The sequence below is a fragment of the Musa acuminata genome, chromosome BXJ2-3 (assembly GCF_036884655.1).
Source record: "Musa acuminata AAA Group cultivar baxijiao chromosome BXJ2-3, Cavendish_Baxijiao_AAA, whole genome shotgun sequence".
Lineage (NCBI taxonomy): Eukaryota > Viridiplantae > Streptophyta > Magnoliopsida > Zingiberales > Musaceae > Musa > Musa acuminata.
In genome coordinates this window covers 41837079-41854041 of record NC_088340.1, presented here as the reverse complement: position 1 = coordinate 41854041, position 16963 = coordinate 41837079, and the positions used below count along the sequence as shown (strand labels likewise).

Here is a 16963-nt window from a genome sequence, read left to right as displayed (position 1 = left end):
TAAAATAAATGAATGAATGTATATAAGGCTCAAATAGATAAAAATATATAATCATATATGAATATAAAATATTATGTAAAAATAATTAAATAAAATATCATCTTATAGAAAATATAAATCATATTGGTTTCTCACTAGCAATCTTATAATTTTAGATAAAGTCATAAGGGTACTTTGGGATTTAAAAAAAAATATATTAGCATTCTACAAATACTAAAATACTAATGTTACATTAATGTAGCATCAATATTTGAGTATTTTCAATACAACATCTAAATCAAATACATATAAAAAACACATAATCTGAAGGATAACCTAAGCATTATAGGAGCTACAAAGAAAAGATGATTGAGCTCGATGGTATCTTACCATCGCTTGATAGAATTTTATAGTTGCAAAAAAATACTATATGAAGATAGAGGGCTAGAGTTCTAATTGGATGCTCGACATAGTAAATCATTATTTATTGAAACTTTATAATCCAACTTAGAGAGAGAGATTTCCATTTATATGTTTTTATTCGGGCATCAATTTTGATAAAGGAAAAAAAAATCAAAGTTGAATATATATATATATATATATATATATATATATATATATATATATATATAATTATATAATTAGGACTGTCGTGTATTGTATCATAAGCTTAGATTGAGATGACTGAAAAGTTTTCCTTTTGCTTTGACAAACTCCTCAGCTATACAAAATAGGATGAGGTCTGTCATTGAACAAGCCACAAAACAAAAGGCATAGTTTGAGATGAGACGACAAGTTACGCTCTCTTCATATATTGGTGATTCACGTAAACGTTTACACCTTCTGAATTTTTTTTGAGATAGTTTCGTATCCTCACAAATATTAAATCCAAAACTATGTTAGATTCTTGAAGTACTATTTCTGATAAGAGTCATTTTGATATCTGGTAGCTGCATTTTGATCATTCAAAATCTCATAAATAATTATAAAACTACAAAAAAAAAAAAGAGTATAATCCTAATTCCTTCTGGCAATCTTTTTTCCGAGCCTACATTCAATTGTTTACGCAGAAAAGAAAAGATGATCTATACATGCTACAGATACTCTGATCAAGACATTTCACTGCCAACATACACAGCATTGAATTAATCACCATAAAAAAAAGAGCTACAGGTATAAGAAGGTGAGGGAAGTCGAGGAAATAGACAGACAATGGACATTCTGTCCGTAAAGATTGTACTGATATCACCATATCAGTAGTGGTAGTAGAAATATACAGATCGGAGGGCACTAAAGTTGCAGTAGCAGTAGCAGTACGTACATTGCAGGAATTATATGCTACAGAGAGAGAAAGAAAGCCAAAATAAGTTGTTCATCAGATCGAGCTGGTATCACCATATCATAGGAATGAGTCGCAACCAACCTCTCGATCTGCACTTCTTCTCAAATGTCTCGGACTTTCCTTGGACAGCTCCATTTGCGATGATCATTTTAGACATGACCTGCCAATTACATCGTGATTGATGTCGATCTCCCTGCCAAAAGCAGCAAAAGATGATTGTGAGTTGCCACTCCAAAACCAAAAGAAGACGTTAGATGGTGGAGACATGAGCATGAAAGGTAAGTTACCTCAAAGCTCATTGACGCCTTCTTCTTCTTCTTCTTCTTCTTCTTCTTCTTCTTCTTCTTCTTCTTCTTCTTCAGCAGCAGCAGCAAAAGCATCATCATCATCATCATCATCGACTAGGTTTGTCTCGAAGGTGCAGGAATGCTTGATGTAGTTTATATAATTGCCACCTCGGCCATCTTTGATGGAAAAAGATGGAAAGTGTCTGATCATGGGCCAGTCTGCGCCATTTTGGAGGCATCTGAGGAGGAGTTGGGTGGTTCCGTAGACGTCCAGTCTCTGGAGTGTGGTGAAGCTTGCAGGGCAAGCCGTCAACCACTCAGGTAAATGATTGATGAGAGATCCAAATGTGCCCAACTTCAAGAGCTCCAGTGCAGGGAGATCAGTAACAATCTCCAGATCTGATATACCAATTATACTCAGTTCTTTTAGAGAAGGGAAACCTCTGATGGACTTGAGAGCACGCACATTGGTCATATCCAATGTGGTTAAGCAGGTTGCCTGTCGGATCAGGCCTTCCGGTAGAGACTTCAACTTGGGGCAATTTTTGAGGACCAATTTGTTGAGGCGACCCATAGCAAAACCTTCCGCTACCCAATCCCACACTTCCATGTTAGTCATATTCCAGAGTTGCAGCTGCCTTAGTTTCGGAAACAACGAAGGAGGAGAAGTAGAAGAAGAAGAAGAAGGGCGCTTTGAATTCCGTTCCCGTTCATGACCAGTAGCAGCAGCTTCACACCCAAAAAATTCCGGTCCGATGGTGGTCACTGCACGTGCACCTCCTATTTTAAGAAACTCCAAACTGGTTAGCTTGCCTAGTGGTGGAAGCAGTGGCCAATGAACGCAGTCAATTAGTTCCAAGCGGCTTATGTTTGGAAGAAGCGAACTGATGCTTGCAGACGCCATCCAGACGGGGTACCGGAGGCCCAAGAACTTCTCTAACGTGAGAGAAACAACAGATGATGGTGGATGAAGTGCCACATCCAACACCTTCTCGATTTTTTCAATCTCTTCCTTCTTGGAACCATCGGATGTCGGCCTGTCTGAGCATTCTAAGCGCAGATGCTTCAGTTTTTGGTTACCTATTAATCCGCTTGTATCCCTTCTTGATTCAGCTTCCATGCACGCATTCTCCAACTTACAAATGGAGAGGTATCTGAGCTCCTGGAGGCTGCCTAATTCTTCCAATGGGCACGAACCAGTAGCCGTGTCCATCACGAATCCTACGAGTTCATTGAGGTGCTTCAACCTTCCTATTCCACATGGTAAGCTCTCCAGGCGTGTACGTCTCAAATCTAGTGACCTTAGATTGACTAGCCTATCTATGCCCTGGGGGATATGCGTCAACTTCTTACATCCTTTGAGGATCAAAAACTGCAAATTCGTCAGATTGCATATGCTTTCTGGAAGCTCCGTTATATGGCTATGAGACACATCCAAGTATCTCAAGTGTATCAAATTTCCGATATCTTGCGATAGGCTCTGGATATTTGTGGCCATAAGATGGAGGACTCTAAGTCGCACGAAGTCCTTCAAGTACTTATCTATATCCTCCGCATGGCCACTTGGTCTCTCCACCAACAATGACCTCACTGACTCATGTTGCATGGTCGAACTGACGAGATCCTGTAAGTCCATGGTTTCATTGGCCACAATCGACAACCGACGCAGCTTCATGGTGGCGGCAGCACTTCTCCACTCGTTTTGAACGTCACTAATTAACAAGCTCTCATCTCTCGATAGGAAATGACCAAGCGATCGCAGCAGGTCATGCATCTTGGAAGGCTCATCGTAGTCCAGACCGTAAGGTTGCGATTTTAGAAGGCTCCTACGAAGCAGCTCTTTGTAATATTGCTCCCCTGTTTCCTCCAAGCTGACATCTCCTCGGGCTTCGACAAACCCCTCGGCTATCCATAATCTGACGATGGTAGGCCTACGAAACACATAGTTTTCTTGGAACAAGGCACAGTAGAGAAAGCATTGCTTGAGATGTGACGGCAAGTCTTGGTAGCTCAGATACAGTGCTCCGTGCACACCTTCGGGAAGCCCGGTCCGTGACCATGCGGCGCTGCGGAGAACTTCCTCCCACGCACTTCTGTTGAGTCCTCTATCGAGGAGGACCCCTCCGATGGTCTTGATGGCCAGGGGAAGCCCTCCGCATTTCCCAACAATCTTCATGCCTGTGTCCTTGAGATCTTGGGCATCAATTTCCTCCTCTGCATTCATCGTCGCCTTCTTGCACAGGAGGGACCAGCCGTCCTCCGGAGGCAGCAGCTTCATCTCGTGGACGTGGGCCGCCTTCATTTGCCTCGCGATCCCTGCGTTTCTGGTGGTCACCAGCACCCTGCTGCCTGCTGCTCCTCCCTGCAAAGGATTGCGGAGCAAGTCGTCCCAGATATGAGCATCCCAAACATCATCCAACACCAGCAAGAACTTTTTCCCTCTCACGAGATCCTCCACCAAGGGCTCCAGCAGACTCCTGCTCTGTTCTCCATCATGGCTTCCACCAGAACCTTTAACGATATTTCTGAGAAGATCCGTCTCGCTGAACTCTCGGGACACGCACACCCAGATGTTCTCCATCATGGCTTCCACCAGGACTGGACTGGAGCGACTCGTAATGACTGGCTCGACGAGTCGAGGGTCGGGAACTGGACTGGAGTGACTCGTAATAACTGGATCGACGAGTCGAGGGTCGGGAACTGGACTGGAGCGACTCGTAATAACTGGATCGACGAGTCGAGGGTCGGGAACTGGACTAGAGCGAGCGCCGTGCCCGGGGCGCAGGCCTCTCGTGTACCTGGGAGTCACTGCTTTGCTGTCTTCTGCAGGCAGGGAGGTGGGCGCCATAGATTGTGGCGGTGGGGTGTGCGGCGCTGCGCGCCACGTGGCACTCCGAGGGAGTGTGGCGCGGCTCCTGGGAATCAGGTTTACCTGGGCGGGCTCTCCGAAGTCGGCGAACGCAGGATTCTGAGGCGCCCTGCTGGCCTCAAGGGCCGCGACTTGCCTTTCCTTCCTCGGGAAGCTCGACCGTCGTCCACGACTTATTATACATAAGCCTTCCCCAGAGAGGCTTCCCTGCCATTGCTTTCCTGCCGTTGTTCTGTCCGGCCGCTGTTGCTTCCTGTTCGTTCTCTCTCAACTCAGGCCCTTTCCCATCGCCTTGAGGTTAGGATGTCTTCGTCTTCCTCCTCTTCTCTTTCAACCTCTACCTCCTCTTCCGAACGCCCCGGGGTCAGGCATTTGTCTCCGGGGAGTGTCCCCCTAGAAGTGGGAGGGAGTTCCGCCCTGCTTGAGAAGTTCAAGCAGTGGCATGACGTGGACTCGGTGGTGACGGAGGAGTTTCTGGGGGAGCTCCGGGCTCGCTACTGGATCCCGGGGGGTTACACCCTGTCCGCCCCCCGTCCGGGCCAGCGCCCGTATGACCAGTTTCCGCAGGGATTTGGTCTGACGGCGGGCGCCCTCGAGGCGGGGTTACGTTTTCCGTTCCATCCCATGATCGAGGACTGTCTCCGTAAGTGGGGTATATCGCCATCTCAGATGGCGCCAAATTCGTGGCGCTATTTGGTCGTCTTCCTTGGAGAGTGTCGAGCGGCCGGGATTGAACCGTCCAGGGATCTATTTCTGGCTTGCTTTCGACTGTGTCGGGGTCGGGGCGGCTATTACCTGGCCGCGCGTAGCGGGTTCAAGATCGGCGGGGCCCCCTCCAACAATAAAGGTTGGAAGAGCCGCTTCTTCTTCGTCAGTTGCAGTCGGGGATGGGGCTTCAGCACCGGGTGGACCTCCCGCTCTGTCGACAACGTCCTCCCGTTGCTTTCTGGCAGGGAGTCGGCGGATGTGGATCGTCTGAGGGGCATTCTGTCTTCTTCTCGGGCAATCGGAGAGATGACCGAGGAGTGGCTGGCCACCGCAGGGCTGAGCCCGGCTGCCGGGGGTATGGTGTCCTTTATGCTGCGTATAACCTTTTGTCTCGGGACGCCTGACCGATCGGGTTTTCTCTTGCAGAGATGGTGGATCTTCAATCTGTGAAGAAGGCGTCTCAAGGACGATCCAGGGTGGCCGCGCCTCGGGGCGACGACGATTCGGGAGTCGTCCTGAAAAGGGGGGCATCAGAGGGTGGCCCGGGCTCTCCGGACGTGAGGTGTCCGACCAAGAAACTGAAGACCGCGGTCAGGAAGGTGTCCGCGAGGTCGGCTGCTCGCGAGCGCAATCCGGCGAGAGGCGTTCCGCCGGGCGAGGCTTCGGGGGCTGCCATAGGCAAGGAGGCGGCCGGGTCGGCCGGAGGGGATCCCGCCCCAGGGGCTTCTCTGCGCCTGAAGTCGATGCGGGACTTGTGCCGCGTCGGTGGGTCAGCCGGCGAAGAGTACCGGACTCCGGGCATGACCTGCCTTCCTACGGGAGCGGAGGGAACTCCCTATGTTCCTCGGTGGTCCGCTCTTAGGGCGGACAGCCGTGTATGGGCCGATGGAGCGATGGCCCAGGAGTTCATCCTGGGCGCCCTGCACCCACTGCTGGCCAAGGAGCTTTACGGCCTGACCTCGGAAGCCTTGGCAGATCGGGCGGCCAAGTCTTTGGTCTGGGTGAGTACCGACATCCCGCTCACGTTCAATGGCTATTTTCTGTGGACCTTGACGTTACATCTCGGTGCAGGGCCAACATTACGCCATGGCTCTGCTTGACCGGGCCCTCGACGCTGGGAGGATGGTCGAGTGTCAATCGAGCGCCTTCGCCGCGCTGCGCCTCGAGAACGTAGAGCTGAGGCGGTCGTCCGGCCCGGAGGTTGTAGCGGCCGCCGAGCGACGCGCCTCGGCCTTGGAGGAGGAGGTGAGGCGCCTGAAGGCCGAGCTGGAGGAAAGCCAGGCTCGGGCCCGCACGCTGGACGACGAACGGCAGACGCTCTCAAACGACATCGAGTCTGCTCGATCTGCGGCCTGGGCGGCTGAGGAAGCCCTGAAGGAAGAGCAGCGAGCACTGCCCGAGCGGCTGGAGAGGGCGGTCGTCGAGTATAAGGCCTCGGCGAGTTTTGAGCGCGGCCTGGTAAGGTCGGGGCGGGTGACGTATGAATTCGGGTACCGGGTGGTCTGCGCTCGCGCCCGATCGACCCATCCAGAGTGGGAGCTGGAGGCGGACCCTTTTGCCGACCACCCTGCGGATGATGGCGTGAACATGCCGGCGAGCGTCCCTTTTGATGACGGGCCCGAGACGCCCCCTCCGAGTTGACTTGTATTTTATTTTCTGCTTTTTGTCGGGTCGGCCTTTGGTCTCTGTATCGCCTACCTATTTATTGTACAGATCTTTTGTATTGGAGGTAGTCCATTCTAACTATTGTCACATGGGTCCCTTATAATGTATACCCTCGTTTTGATCTTTCTTCATGGATAGAACTTCTTTAGGTTTGCTGCGTTCCAGGTTCTTGGTAAGCGGTTTCCTTCCATAGTCTCGAGTCGGTAGGTCCCTTCTCGCACCATGTAGTAGACCCTGTATGGGCCCTCCCAGTTAGGTGCGAGCTTGCCTCCTGCCCGGGTCGGGTTGGTTACCTCTGCCTTGCGGAGGACGAGGTCTCTGATCTTGATCGGGCGGGGACGGACTCTTCGGTTGTACATTCGTGCCACGGCCTTCTTATAGGTCAGGATACGCAGGTGGGCCTCGGTCCTTCTTTCCTCAAGGAGGTCTAAGTGCGCTCTCAGGCCTTCCTCAAAACCATCTTGTTTGTAACCCGAGGTGCGAAAAGTTGGGAATACCATTTCGGGCGGGAGGACCGCTTCGGTCCCGAATGCAAGGCTGAACGGGGATTCGCCTGAAGCCGTCTTCGGGGTTGTCCGCATCGCCCATAGAACGCTCGGCAGTTCATCTACCCAGGCTCCAAGTGCGCCTGAGACTCTCCTCCTGAGGCCCTCTAGAATCGCCCGATTCATTACCTCGGCCTGCCCGTTGGTCTGGGGGTGTGCCACCGAGCTAAACTTCAGTTGTATTCCATACGACGAGCAGTAAGTCTTAAATTTGGCGTTGTTGAACTGGGCCCCATTGTCGGTGATAATGGTCCTCGGGATCCCGAACCGAGTGATGATGTTCTTCCATGTAAAGCCTTGAACTTGCTTCTCGGTGATGGAGGCCAATGGTTCGGCCTCAACCCATTTTGTGAAATAATCCACCCCGACAATGAGGAAACGTCGTTGCCCCGAAGCCGGAGGAAAGGGGCCGAGGAGATCAAGTCCCCACTGGGCGAAGGGCCAAGCGATTTCCATCGAGTTGAGAGGGACCGCCGGTTGATGCTGCAGTCGGGCGTGCTGTTGGCACGGCTGGCATTGCCGCACGTATGCTGCAGCGTCTCGGCGCATTGTTGGCCAGTAGTATCCCTGTCGGAGGGCCTTGAAGGCCAAGGTTCGACCCCCGATGTGCTCCCCACAAACTCCCTCGTGAAGCTCGGCGAGGACGGTGTGGGCCTCGGGGGGTGCGAGGCAGAGCAAGAGGGGCTGTGAGAAACCTCTGCGGTACAGCTTCCCGCCAACCAAGCTATACCAGGCCTGCGTTCGCCTTAGTTGTCTTGCTGCCGCCGGGTTGTCGGGCTCCGTCCCATCTGTCTTGAAGCGGAGTATTTCCTCCATCCAGTTCGGCGGGGTTCGGGTCTCGACAACGCCGCAGGATGGTATGGTCGGGGCCGTTAGGGGCTCGGTCACGGAGGCTTTTTCTAAACCCCGTGCGGAGGCTGCTTTTGCCAGAGCGTCGGCGGATGCGTTTTGGCCCGGGGCACTTGTGTGATTGAGAACCGGCTGAAGAGGCGGGCGAGCCGCTGTGTTTCCGCCAGGTATGATGCCATCGTGGGGTCCCGGGCCTCGTAGCTCCCATTCACGTGTCCCGTCACTAGCTGAGAGTCGTTGAATACCTCGAGGTTGTCTACCTGCATCTCCAAGGCGAGGCATAGGCCATGTAGTAGCGCCTCGTACTCGGCTTCGTTGTTGGTGGCTTGGAATTGCAGTCGGATGGACCTTTCGTAGGTTTCTCCAGTAGGGCTTTTAAGGATGAGGCCGACTCCGGCTGCACCGGTGATGGCGGAGCCGTCAACGTGCAGGGTCCACGCACGGTCGGTATCCTTCCGTCCCTCTGCACAATCCTCGGGCGTTAGTTCAGAGATGAAGTCGGCCAGTACCTGGGCTTTGATGGCGTTCCGAGGAGAGTATTGGATGTCGAACTCGCTGAGCTCGACCGACCATCGTAACATTCGACCCGACACGTCGAACTTGGATAGGATTTTCTGCAGCGACTGGTCGGTGATGACTTTGATTGTGTGGGACTGGAAGTATGGGCGTAGCTTTCGCGTCGTCTTTACCAACGCCAGAGCCAGCCTTTCGATAGGGGGGTACCGCGCCTCGGCCCTGGCGAGGACGTGGCTAACGTAATAGATGGGCTGCTGCTTCGGCGGTGCTTCTCGAACCAGTACCGAGCTGACTGCCCGTGCTGACGCCGCTAAGTAAAGGCCCAGGGTTTCCCCTGGCTCAGGGGAAGCGAGTCGGGGCAGGCGGGTAAGGTACGCCTTTAGGTCTTCAAAAGCTTCCTCGCACTCGGGTGTCCAGGTGAAGTTGTTGACTTGTTGCAGGGCCTGGAAGAAGGGCAGGCATCTGTCGCCCGACCTGGATATGAATCTACTGAGCGCCGCCAGTTTCCCCGTGAGACACTGTACTTCTTTGACGGAGCGGGGTGAGTGCATCCGGGTTATGGCCCGTACCTTTTCCGGGTTGGCGTCTATTCCCCTCTGGTGGATGACGAAGCCGAGGAATCTCCCCGAGCTAACCCCGAAGACGCACTTTGCGGGGTTCAAACGCATATTGAATCGCCTAAGGGTCTGAAAGGTTTCCGCCAAGTCGGCCAGGTGCGCCTCCGCGGTTCTGCTCTTTACGATCATGTCGTCCACATATATTTCCATGTTCCTACCAATTTGGCGTCTGAACAGCTTGTCGACCATCCTCTAGTAGGTTGCCCCAGCGTTCTTTAAGCCGAACGGCATCACCTTGTAGCAATATATTCCTCTGTCGGTGATGAAGGCGGTGTTCTCTTGGTCCGCTGGTGCCATGCGGATTTGGTTGTAGCCCGAGTATGCGTCCAAGAAGGTAAGGAGTTCGTAACCCGAGGTGGCGTCGACTAGCTGATCTATTCTCGGGAGCGGGTAGTAGTCTTTGGGACACGCCCGGTTGAGATTTGTGTAGTCAACGCACATCCGCCAGCTTCCATTTGGTTTTTTAACGAGGACTACATTTGACAGCCACTGGGGGTACTTTACTTCGGAAATGAATCCGGCCTCTGTCAATCGGTCGACTTCTTCACTGATTACCTTCTGTCGGTCGGGGGCGAACCTCCGTGGTCTTTGCTTCACCGGCCTGGCCTCGGGATTGATGTTAAGCTGGTGTTCGGCTATCGTCCGATCGATCCCTGGCATTTCCTTGGGTGACCATGCGAATACATCGGCGTTTGCCTTCAGGAACTCGACGAGCTGGAGCTGTTTTCTTCGGGCTGGGCTGCGTCGATTTTCACAGTCTGACCGGGCCAGTCTCCCTTTATTGGTACCTCGGTAAGCTGCTCGGGTGGTTCAAGGTGCCTTGATGTGGCAGCCTCTTCTCGAGGGTCTGGGACATGGGGGCATGCTCTCTTCGGGAGGGAGACCGCGGTGAGGTAGCACCTTCTCGACTCGCCTGGGTCGCTTCGTGACTCTCCGACCCCCGCCGAGGTGGGAAACTTAATGGCTCGGTGGTAGGTTGAGACCACTGCTTTTAGCTTGTTGAGCGTTGGGCGTCCGAGGATGACGCTGTAGGCCGAGGGTAGGTTGACCACCATGAACGTAGTCATTATTGTCTTGGTCCTTGGTTCCTCCCCAATGGTGACAGGGAGTGTGGTGGTGCCGAGCAGGGAGATTGAGTCTCCGGTGAATCCCGTGAGTGCCGAGCTCATGGGAATGAGGTCCTCGTTGGGCAAGCCGAGCCTTTTGAAGGCGTCGAGGTACAGAACGTCGGCGGAGCTCCCAGTGTCGACCATTACTCGCTTTACCCGAGCGTTAGCGATCTGGATAGATATCACCAGAGCGTCGTCATGATGGGACCTTTCCCCCTCCTCGGCCCTAAAAGAGATTTCGGGTTCTAGCTCGGGTCGGGGGCGTTTCTCGACCGAGCTCCTGGCATAGGATTTCCTTGCGCTTGAGCTGCTGCCGCCTGCCGCCGGTCCCCCGATGATGACGTCAACCTGCCTTTCCACGGGCATCCGGGGACGCGGGGTTGCTTCCCGGGGTTCCTTGAGATAATGGCCGAGGTACCCTCTTCTGATCAGCTCCTCAATCTGGTTCTGGAGGTCGTGGCAGTCTTCTGTGTCATGGCCATGGTCTCGGTGGAACCTGCAGTATTTCGACCGATTTTTGTAAGTAGCTCTCATGGGATTGGGGGGCCGCAAAAGACCTTTCTCCCTGATCTGGAGGAAGATCTCGGTACGAGGCGTGTTGAGTGGGAGGGGCGGAGGCCTCGGGAGCCGCTGCTCGGGATGGTCGAGCCTCCGACGGGGTTGGAGGTCGACCGACGAGGCAGCGGCTCGGGGTTGCTCGGTCCGCGACTTCTTCCCGACCTTGCGTCTTCCTGCTGCCAACGCTTCGCCGGCGACGTATTGGTTGGCCCGGTGGAGCATCTCAGGGACAGTGGCGGGCGGCTTCTCAATTAGTGACCAGAAGAACCTCGAGGGTTTCAGCCCCGTCAGGAACGCCTGCATGATCAAAAAGGGGTGAGTGTCTGAATACCCGCGGATCTCCGCGGCGAAGCGTGTCACAAACTGTGCGAGCGTTTCCTCTTCGTGCTGCGACAGTGCCAGCAGGGCGGTTATGGAAGGCCGAGGCCGCGCGCTGGTGAGGAAGTTTTGTTCGAACTCCTTGGCGAACTGGTCAAAAGATGCGATTGAGGATTGGCGCAGCCGGCTGAACCATGCGCGTGCTGGTCCTCTGAAGGTGGTCGGGAACGTACGGCACATTAGCGCATCGGACGTGCCGTAAAGGGCCATCTGAGTTCTGAACGCGGCGACATGCTCCGCTAGATCATCAAGCTACTTGGCTATATATCATTGAGGAAGTTAAATATATTGTCTTCTAGAAAAATGGCATATATATCAATAGAAGATAGATTTATAGGTAGAATAACACCTACCAAAGTTTTGTTTGCTAATGCTTGCTAGTGTAATCTGAAAGCATTAATCTATTAATGATTGATATGATAGCTTGTTTATTGTCATCATAATGATTAAACTTAGCATGTATTAAAGTGATTCGGAATGAAAAATATTTTAAATTTTCATATTGTCACACATCTGACTTAATGAAATGTTTTTCTTGATATCAATCAATTCCTTCTTTTAATGTGGTGTTTTCAAATATCTTCTTATCAGTTATTGCTAAAATTGATTGACAATAAATACTTGGAATATTTGGGTTTGTCATTGTTGAAAAGCAAATCAAATGAAGGAAAAGAATAGAACAAATATAGATGATGACACAAACAAATTCTTTGTCTCTACTATCTACAATAAAAAAAAAATTGATTTTTTGACTTTTTTGTTCCTCCAAATATCTTCACCAACTCTCTGGATCCAAGATCATTTCATGGTACCAATGATTTAGCCATTACTTTTCTCATGTAATCTGAATTCTGAACCCAAGAGGTGTTGCAATTTGCATTCATGGATCAACCACCCACAAAAGTTCTGATACTTCACTTTTCCTGCATTCTTTTACTGTCGATAACTCACTTTACATCATGGAAGAAAAAAAGGGCTCTTTTCTTTTTCTTCTTTGAATGGCCCAAATGTTCAGCAATCTGCAGAGATTGCAGTGATCATTGGCCTGAGCACTTCACTGTTTTCTGATATGGCCTTTTTTTATATCCCTCATCCCTGTTCTTACAGCACAATATGTGATCCCATCTACAGCAACAAGCTACTTCACACTGCTTTCTTTTCTTTTGCTGATCTTTGTTCATGTAGCACAGTGTGTGATCCACTTACAAATGCTTTTCACAAATTCATAGAACAATTTAAACACGATTTAATTCTAAGTAGTAAGTAGACTCCACTAGTGTTAATTTAAACACAATTAACACTTAAGGAGATATCTTTTGATACATTCGTTAGGTTACCTTTGCTAAATGCACACAGTTTTGGCTTGATTTCTTTCTCAATATCACAGAAAATGATAGGTGGGAATGACAATAGTACAGTTGAAATGCCTGCTTCAGGAACACCAACAAGTTCAAGAAAGCCCAACCAACGGTTTAAAATGGTCTTCCACAGAGCACAAAAGAAGAAGCTTTGGAAATGATTCGACCAGATAGGGAAATGAGGCATCTTTGTGACCTAACATACTTGACCTCCATGTCTTGCCTCCATCTGCATGAAATATTTGTCACGAATGCTATAAAGTATTCCATACAACAAAGACGTACAATGCTCCAACCCAGATAAGTAAGAAAGTAACATTTAATGTTACACACTTTTTCAAAAAAGGACAAAGTGCTCTGAACATCCTCATCCGCAGGAATCGATAGAGAAATAAGAGAAAGTAACATTTAATGTTAATACTGCTTGGAAACAAAATTCCACTCACAAAATTGACCTACACAAGCAAATCCACAAAAAGGACGTGTGTGGTTAAATTCATAAACATTAGAGAAATAATGGTGTAATCAAATCGCTACTAACATTAGAGAAATAATGTCGATCTCCCTGCCATAAGCAGGAAGAGATAACTGTGAGTCGCCACTCCAAAACCAGAAGACGTTAGATGGTCGAGACGCGAGCATGAAAGGAGGTAAGTTACCCCAAAGCTAATTGATGTCTTCTTCTTCTTCTTTCTTCTTCTTCTTCAGCAGCAGCAACAGCAGCAAAAGCAGCAGCAGCATCGTCTAGGTTTGTCTCGAAGGTGCCGGAATGCTTGATGTAGTTTATATAATTGCCTCGGTCATCTTTGATGCTAAAAATTGGAAAGTGTTGGAGCATGTGCCAGTCTGCGCCATTTTGGAGGCATCTGAGGAGGAGTTGGGTGGTTCCCCATACGTCCAGTCTCTGGAGCGTAGCGAAGCATGCAGGGCAAGCCGCCAACCACTCTGGTAAATGATTGTATGGAAGGAAAAGCCCGCCCAACTCCAATACCTCCAGTGCAGGGAGATCAGCAACAATCTCCAGATCTGATTCACCACTTATCCTCAGTTCTTTTACAGAAGAGAAACCTCCGATGGACTTGAGAGCACACACATCGGTCAGTTCCAATGTGGTTAAGCAGGTTGCCTGTCGGATCAGGCCTTCCGGTAGAGACTTCAACTTTGGGCAATTTACGAGCACCAATTTGTCGAGGCGACGCATAGCAAAACCTTCCGCTACCCAATCCCACACTTCCATGTTAGTCATATTCCAGAGTTGCAGCTGCCTTAGTTTCGGAAACAACGGAGGAGGAGAAGTAGAAGAAGAAGAAGGGCGCTTTAAATTCCGTTCCCGATCATGACCGGTAGCAGCAACTTCACACCCAAAAAATTCCGGTCCGATGGTGGTCACTGCATATGCACCTCGTATTTCAAGGAACTCCAAGTTAGGGAGCTTCCCAAGCGGTGGAAGCAGTGGCCAATGATCGCAGTCAAGTAGTTCCAAGCGTCTTATGTTTGGAAGAAGCGAACTGATGCTTGCAGACGCCATCCAGCTGGGGTACCGGCGGCCGAAGAAACACTCTAACCTGAGCGTTACAACAGATGATGGTGGATGAAGTGCCACATCCAACAACTTCTCGAATCTTTCAATCTCTTCCTCCGTGTGATCATTGGATGTATATGAGCAATGTAAATGTAGATGTTTCAGTTTTTGTTTACCCTTAAAGAGGCTCGTATCTCTTCCCGGTTCAACTTCCAGCCACGCCCTCTCCAACCTGTCAATGGAGAGGTATCTGAGCTCCTGGAGGCTGCCTAATTCTTCCAATGGGCACGAACCAGTAGCCGTGTTCACCACGAATCCTCCGAGTTCATTGAGGAGCTTCAACCTTCCTATTCCACATGGTAAGCTCTCCAGGGGTGTAAGTTCACAATTGAGTGTTCTTAGATTGACTAGCCTAACTATACCCTGGGGGATATGTGTCAACTTCGTACATCGTCTGAGGATCAAAAACTGCAAATTCGTCAGATTGCATATGCTTTCTGGAAGCTCCATTATATCGGTATAAGACACATTCAAGTATCTCAAGTGTATCAAATTTCCAATGTAGTGCGGTAGAATCTCGATTTTTGTGTTCATAAGATGCAGGACTCTAAGTCGCACAAAGTTCTTCATGTAATCATCTAAATCCTTCACATAGCCACGTGTTTCCTCCGCTAACAATGTTCTCACGGACTCATGTTGCTCGGTCAAACTGACGATACGCTGGATGTCCGTGGTTTCAGTGGCCACAATCGACAACCGACGCAGCTTCATCGGGATGGCACCACTTCTCCGCTCGTTTTGCACGTCACTAATGAACAAGATCTCATCTCTCGATAGGAAATGGCCGAGCGATCGTAGCAGATCATGCATCTTGGAATACTCAAAGTAGTCGTCCAGACTGTAACGTTGCCATTGTAAAAGGCTCCTATGAAGCAGCTCTCTATAATATTGCTCCCCTGTTTCCTCCAAGCTGACATCTCCTCGTGCTTCGACAAACCCCTCGGCTATCCATAATTTAATGATGTCAGACCTGCCAAACACATAGTCTTCTTTGAACAAAGCACAGTAGAGAAAGCATTGCTTGAGATGGGACGGCAAGTCTTGGTAGCTCAGATTCAGTGCTCCGTGCACACCTTCGGGAAGGCCGGTCCGTGACCATGCGGCGCTGCGGAGAACTTCCTCCCACGCACTTCTGTTGAGTCCTCTGGAGCAGAGGACCCCTCCGATGGTCTTGATGGCCAGGGGAAGCCCTCCGCATTTCTCAACAATCTTCATGCCTGTGTCCTTGAGATCTTGGGCATCCCGTTCCTCCTCTGCATTCATCGTCGCCTTCTTGCACAGGAGGGACCAGCCATCCTCCGGAGGCAGCAGCTTCATCTCGTGGACGTGGGCCGCCTTCATTTGCCTCGCGATCCCTGCGTTTCTGGTTGTCACCAGCACCCTGCTGCCTGCTGCTCCTCCCTGCAAAGGATTGCGGAGCAAGTCGTCCCAGATCTGAGCATCCCAAACATCATCCAACACCAGCAAGAACTTGTTCCCTCTCAGTAGACCCGCCACCAAGGGCTCCAGCAGACTCCTGCTCTGTTCTCTATTATATTTTCCACCAGCACCTTCGATGATGTTTCCGAGAAGATCCGTCTCGCTGAACTCTTGGGACACGCACACCCAGATGGTGGTGCGGAAGCTGGCTTTGATTTTACCATCATTGAACACCTTCTGAGCGAGGGTGGTCTTTCCGATGCCGCCGATCCCCACAGTTGCCAGCACCACCACGTTCTTACTCGGATCTTGCTTTGTCAGCTGCTCCACCAGTGCCTCGGCGTCCTCCTCCAGTCGCTCGCCAACCATGTCAGACTCCATCACCGGGGAAGTTATGCGACTAACTCGAGGAACCACCCTTGGTTCCGCCGCAGACACATGGAGTTGCAACTTGGACCTCCGGGCCGAGATCTCTTCCAGCCGATCGTTGAGATCCTTGATTTTGACGCCCACCGCATGTCTGAACTTGACCTCGCGAAAGCAAGCACAGATGGGAAATCCGCACAAGGTGGACGGCTTCGGAGCGGACTCACGAGGAGTCCACTTCTCGGCCTCCATCCGGCACTCGTCGAGGACGTCGTCGGCGTCGTACATGACATCCTTGAGCTCCATCAGCCAGTCGTTGACGCCCTCGTTCTCGATCCGCTGCTTCTCGGCGTCGCGAAGGACAGAGTGGATGTTGCGGAGAGAGCGTCGGAGCTTTTGGATCTCCCCGGGGACGCCCAACAGCAAGTCCACCTCCTCTTTAGCCATGTCCTTCAACGTACCGACCAGTCCGGAGATGAAGGCATCAAGCACGACGGCCATCTTTGATCACAGAGTGAAGGAATCATCAAGCACAATCAACCCATTCTTATTCTTGCACAGAAATCAAAAAGTCAACTAAACAGCACAACGAATCAATACATGTTCAAGAAATTTTAATTTAATATTAAACAAATATACTGTACTCACAAATCCCCAAACCGACTTTGATTGTCTCATTTATATTCAAATCCAACTTTGATTGTACCGACGCACGTCTTTCACAGTATTATTGCAAAAATAATAAGAATAATAAAGTTAGTGTCATCTTCCGTTGCACAATAATTGATCAATTCTAAAACTTGTTGCAAGGTAAAA

The 16963-nt window shown here is 50.5% G+C and overlaps 3 protein-coding genes and 1 pseudogene across 3 annotated transcripts; 1 reads left to right on the top strand and 3 right to left on the bottom strand.

Annotated features, from left to right (window-relative positions):
• Nucleotides 1–1609: 1609 nt before the first annotated feature.
• On the bottom strand, nt 1610–4456 carry LOC135607630 (putative disease resistance protein RGA3). The gene has a single exon (XM_065099584.1). It carries the CDS (start codon nt 4454–4456, stop codon nt 1610–1612), a length of 2847 nt encoding a protein of 948 aa, XP_064955656.1.
• A 258-nt stretch (nt 4457–4714) lies between these two features.
• LOC135608362 (uncharacterized) lies at nt 4715–6973 on the top strand. Its single transcript, XM_065101167.1, has 3 exons — nt 4715–5540; nt 5612–6186; nt 6257–6973. The coding sequence occupies exons 1-3, from the start codon at nt 4781–4783 to the stop codon at nt 6824–6826; spliced, it is 1905 nt and encodes a 634-aa protein (XP_064957239.1). The 5' UTR covers nt 4715–4780; the 3' UTR covers nt 6827–6973.
• Nucleotides 6974–10075: 3102 nt separating this feature from the next.
• Nucleotides 10076–11632, bottom strand: LOC135607629 (uncharacterized). The gene has a single exon (XM_065099582.1). The coding sequence runs from the start codon at nt 11630–11632 to the stop codon at nt 10076–10078; it is 1557 nt and encodes a 518-aa protein (XP_064955654.1).
• A 1520-nt stretch (nt 11633–13152) lies between these two features.
• On the bottom strand, nt 13153–16648 carry LOC135608361 (putative disease resistance protein RGA3; annotated as a pseudogene).
• Between the last annotated feature and the right edge of the window lie 315 nt (nt 16649–16963).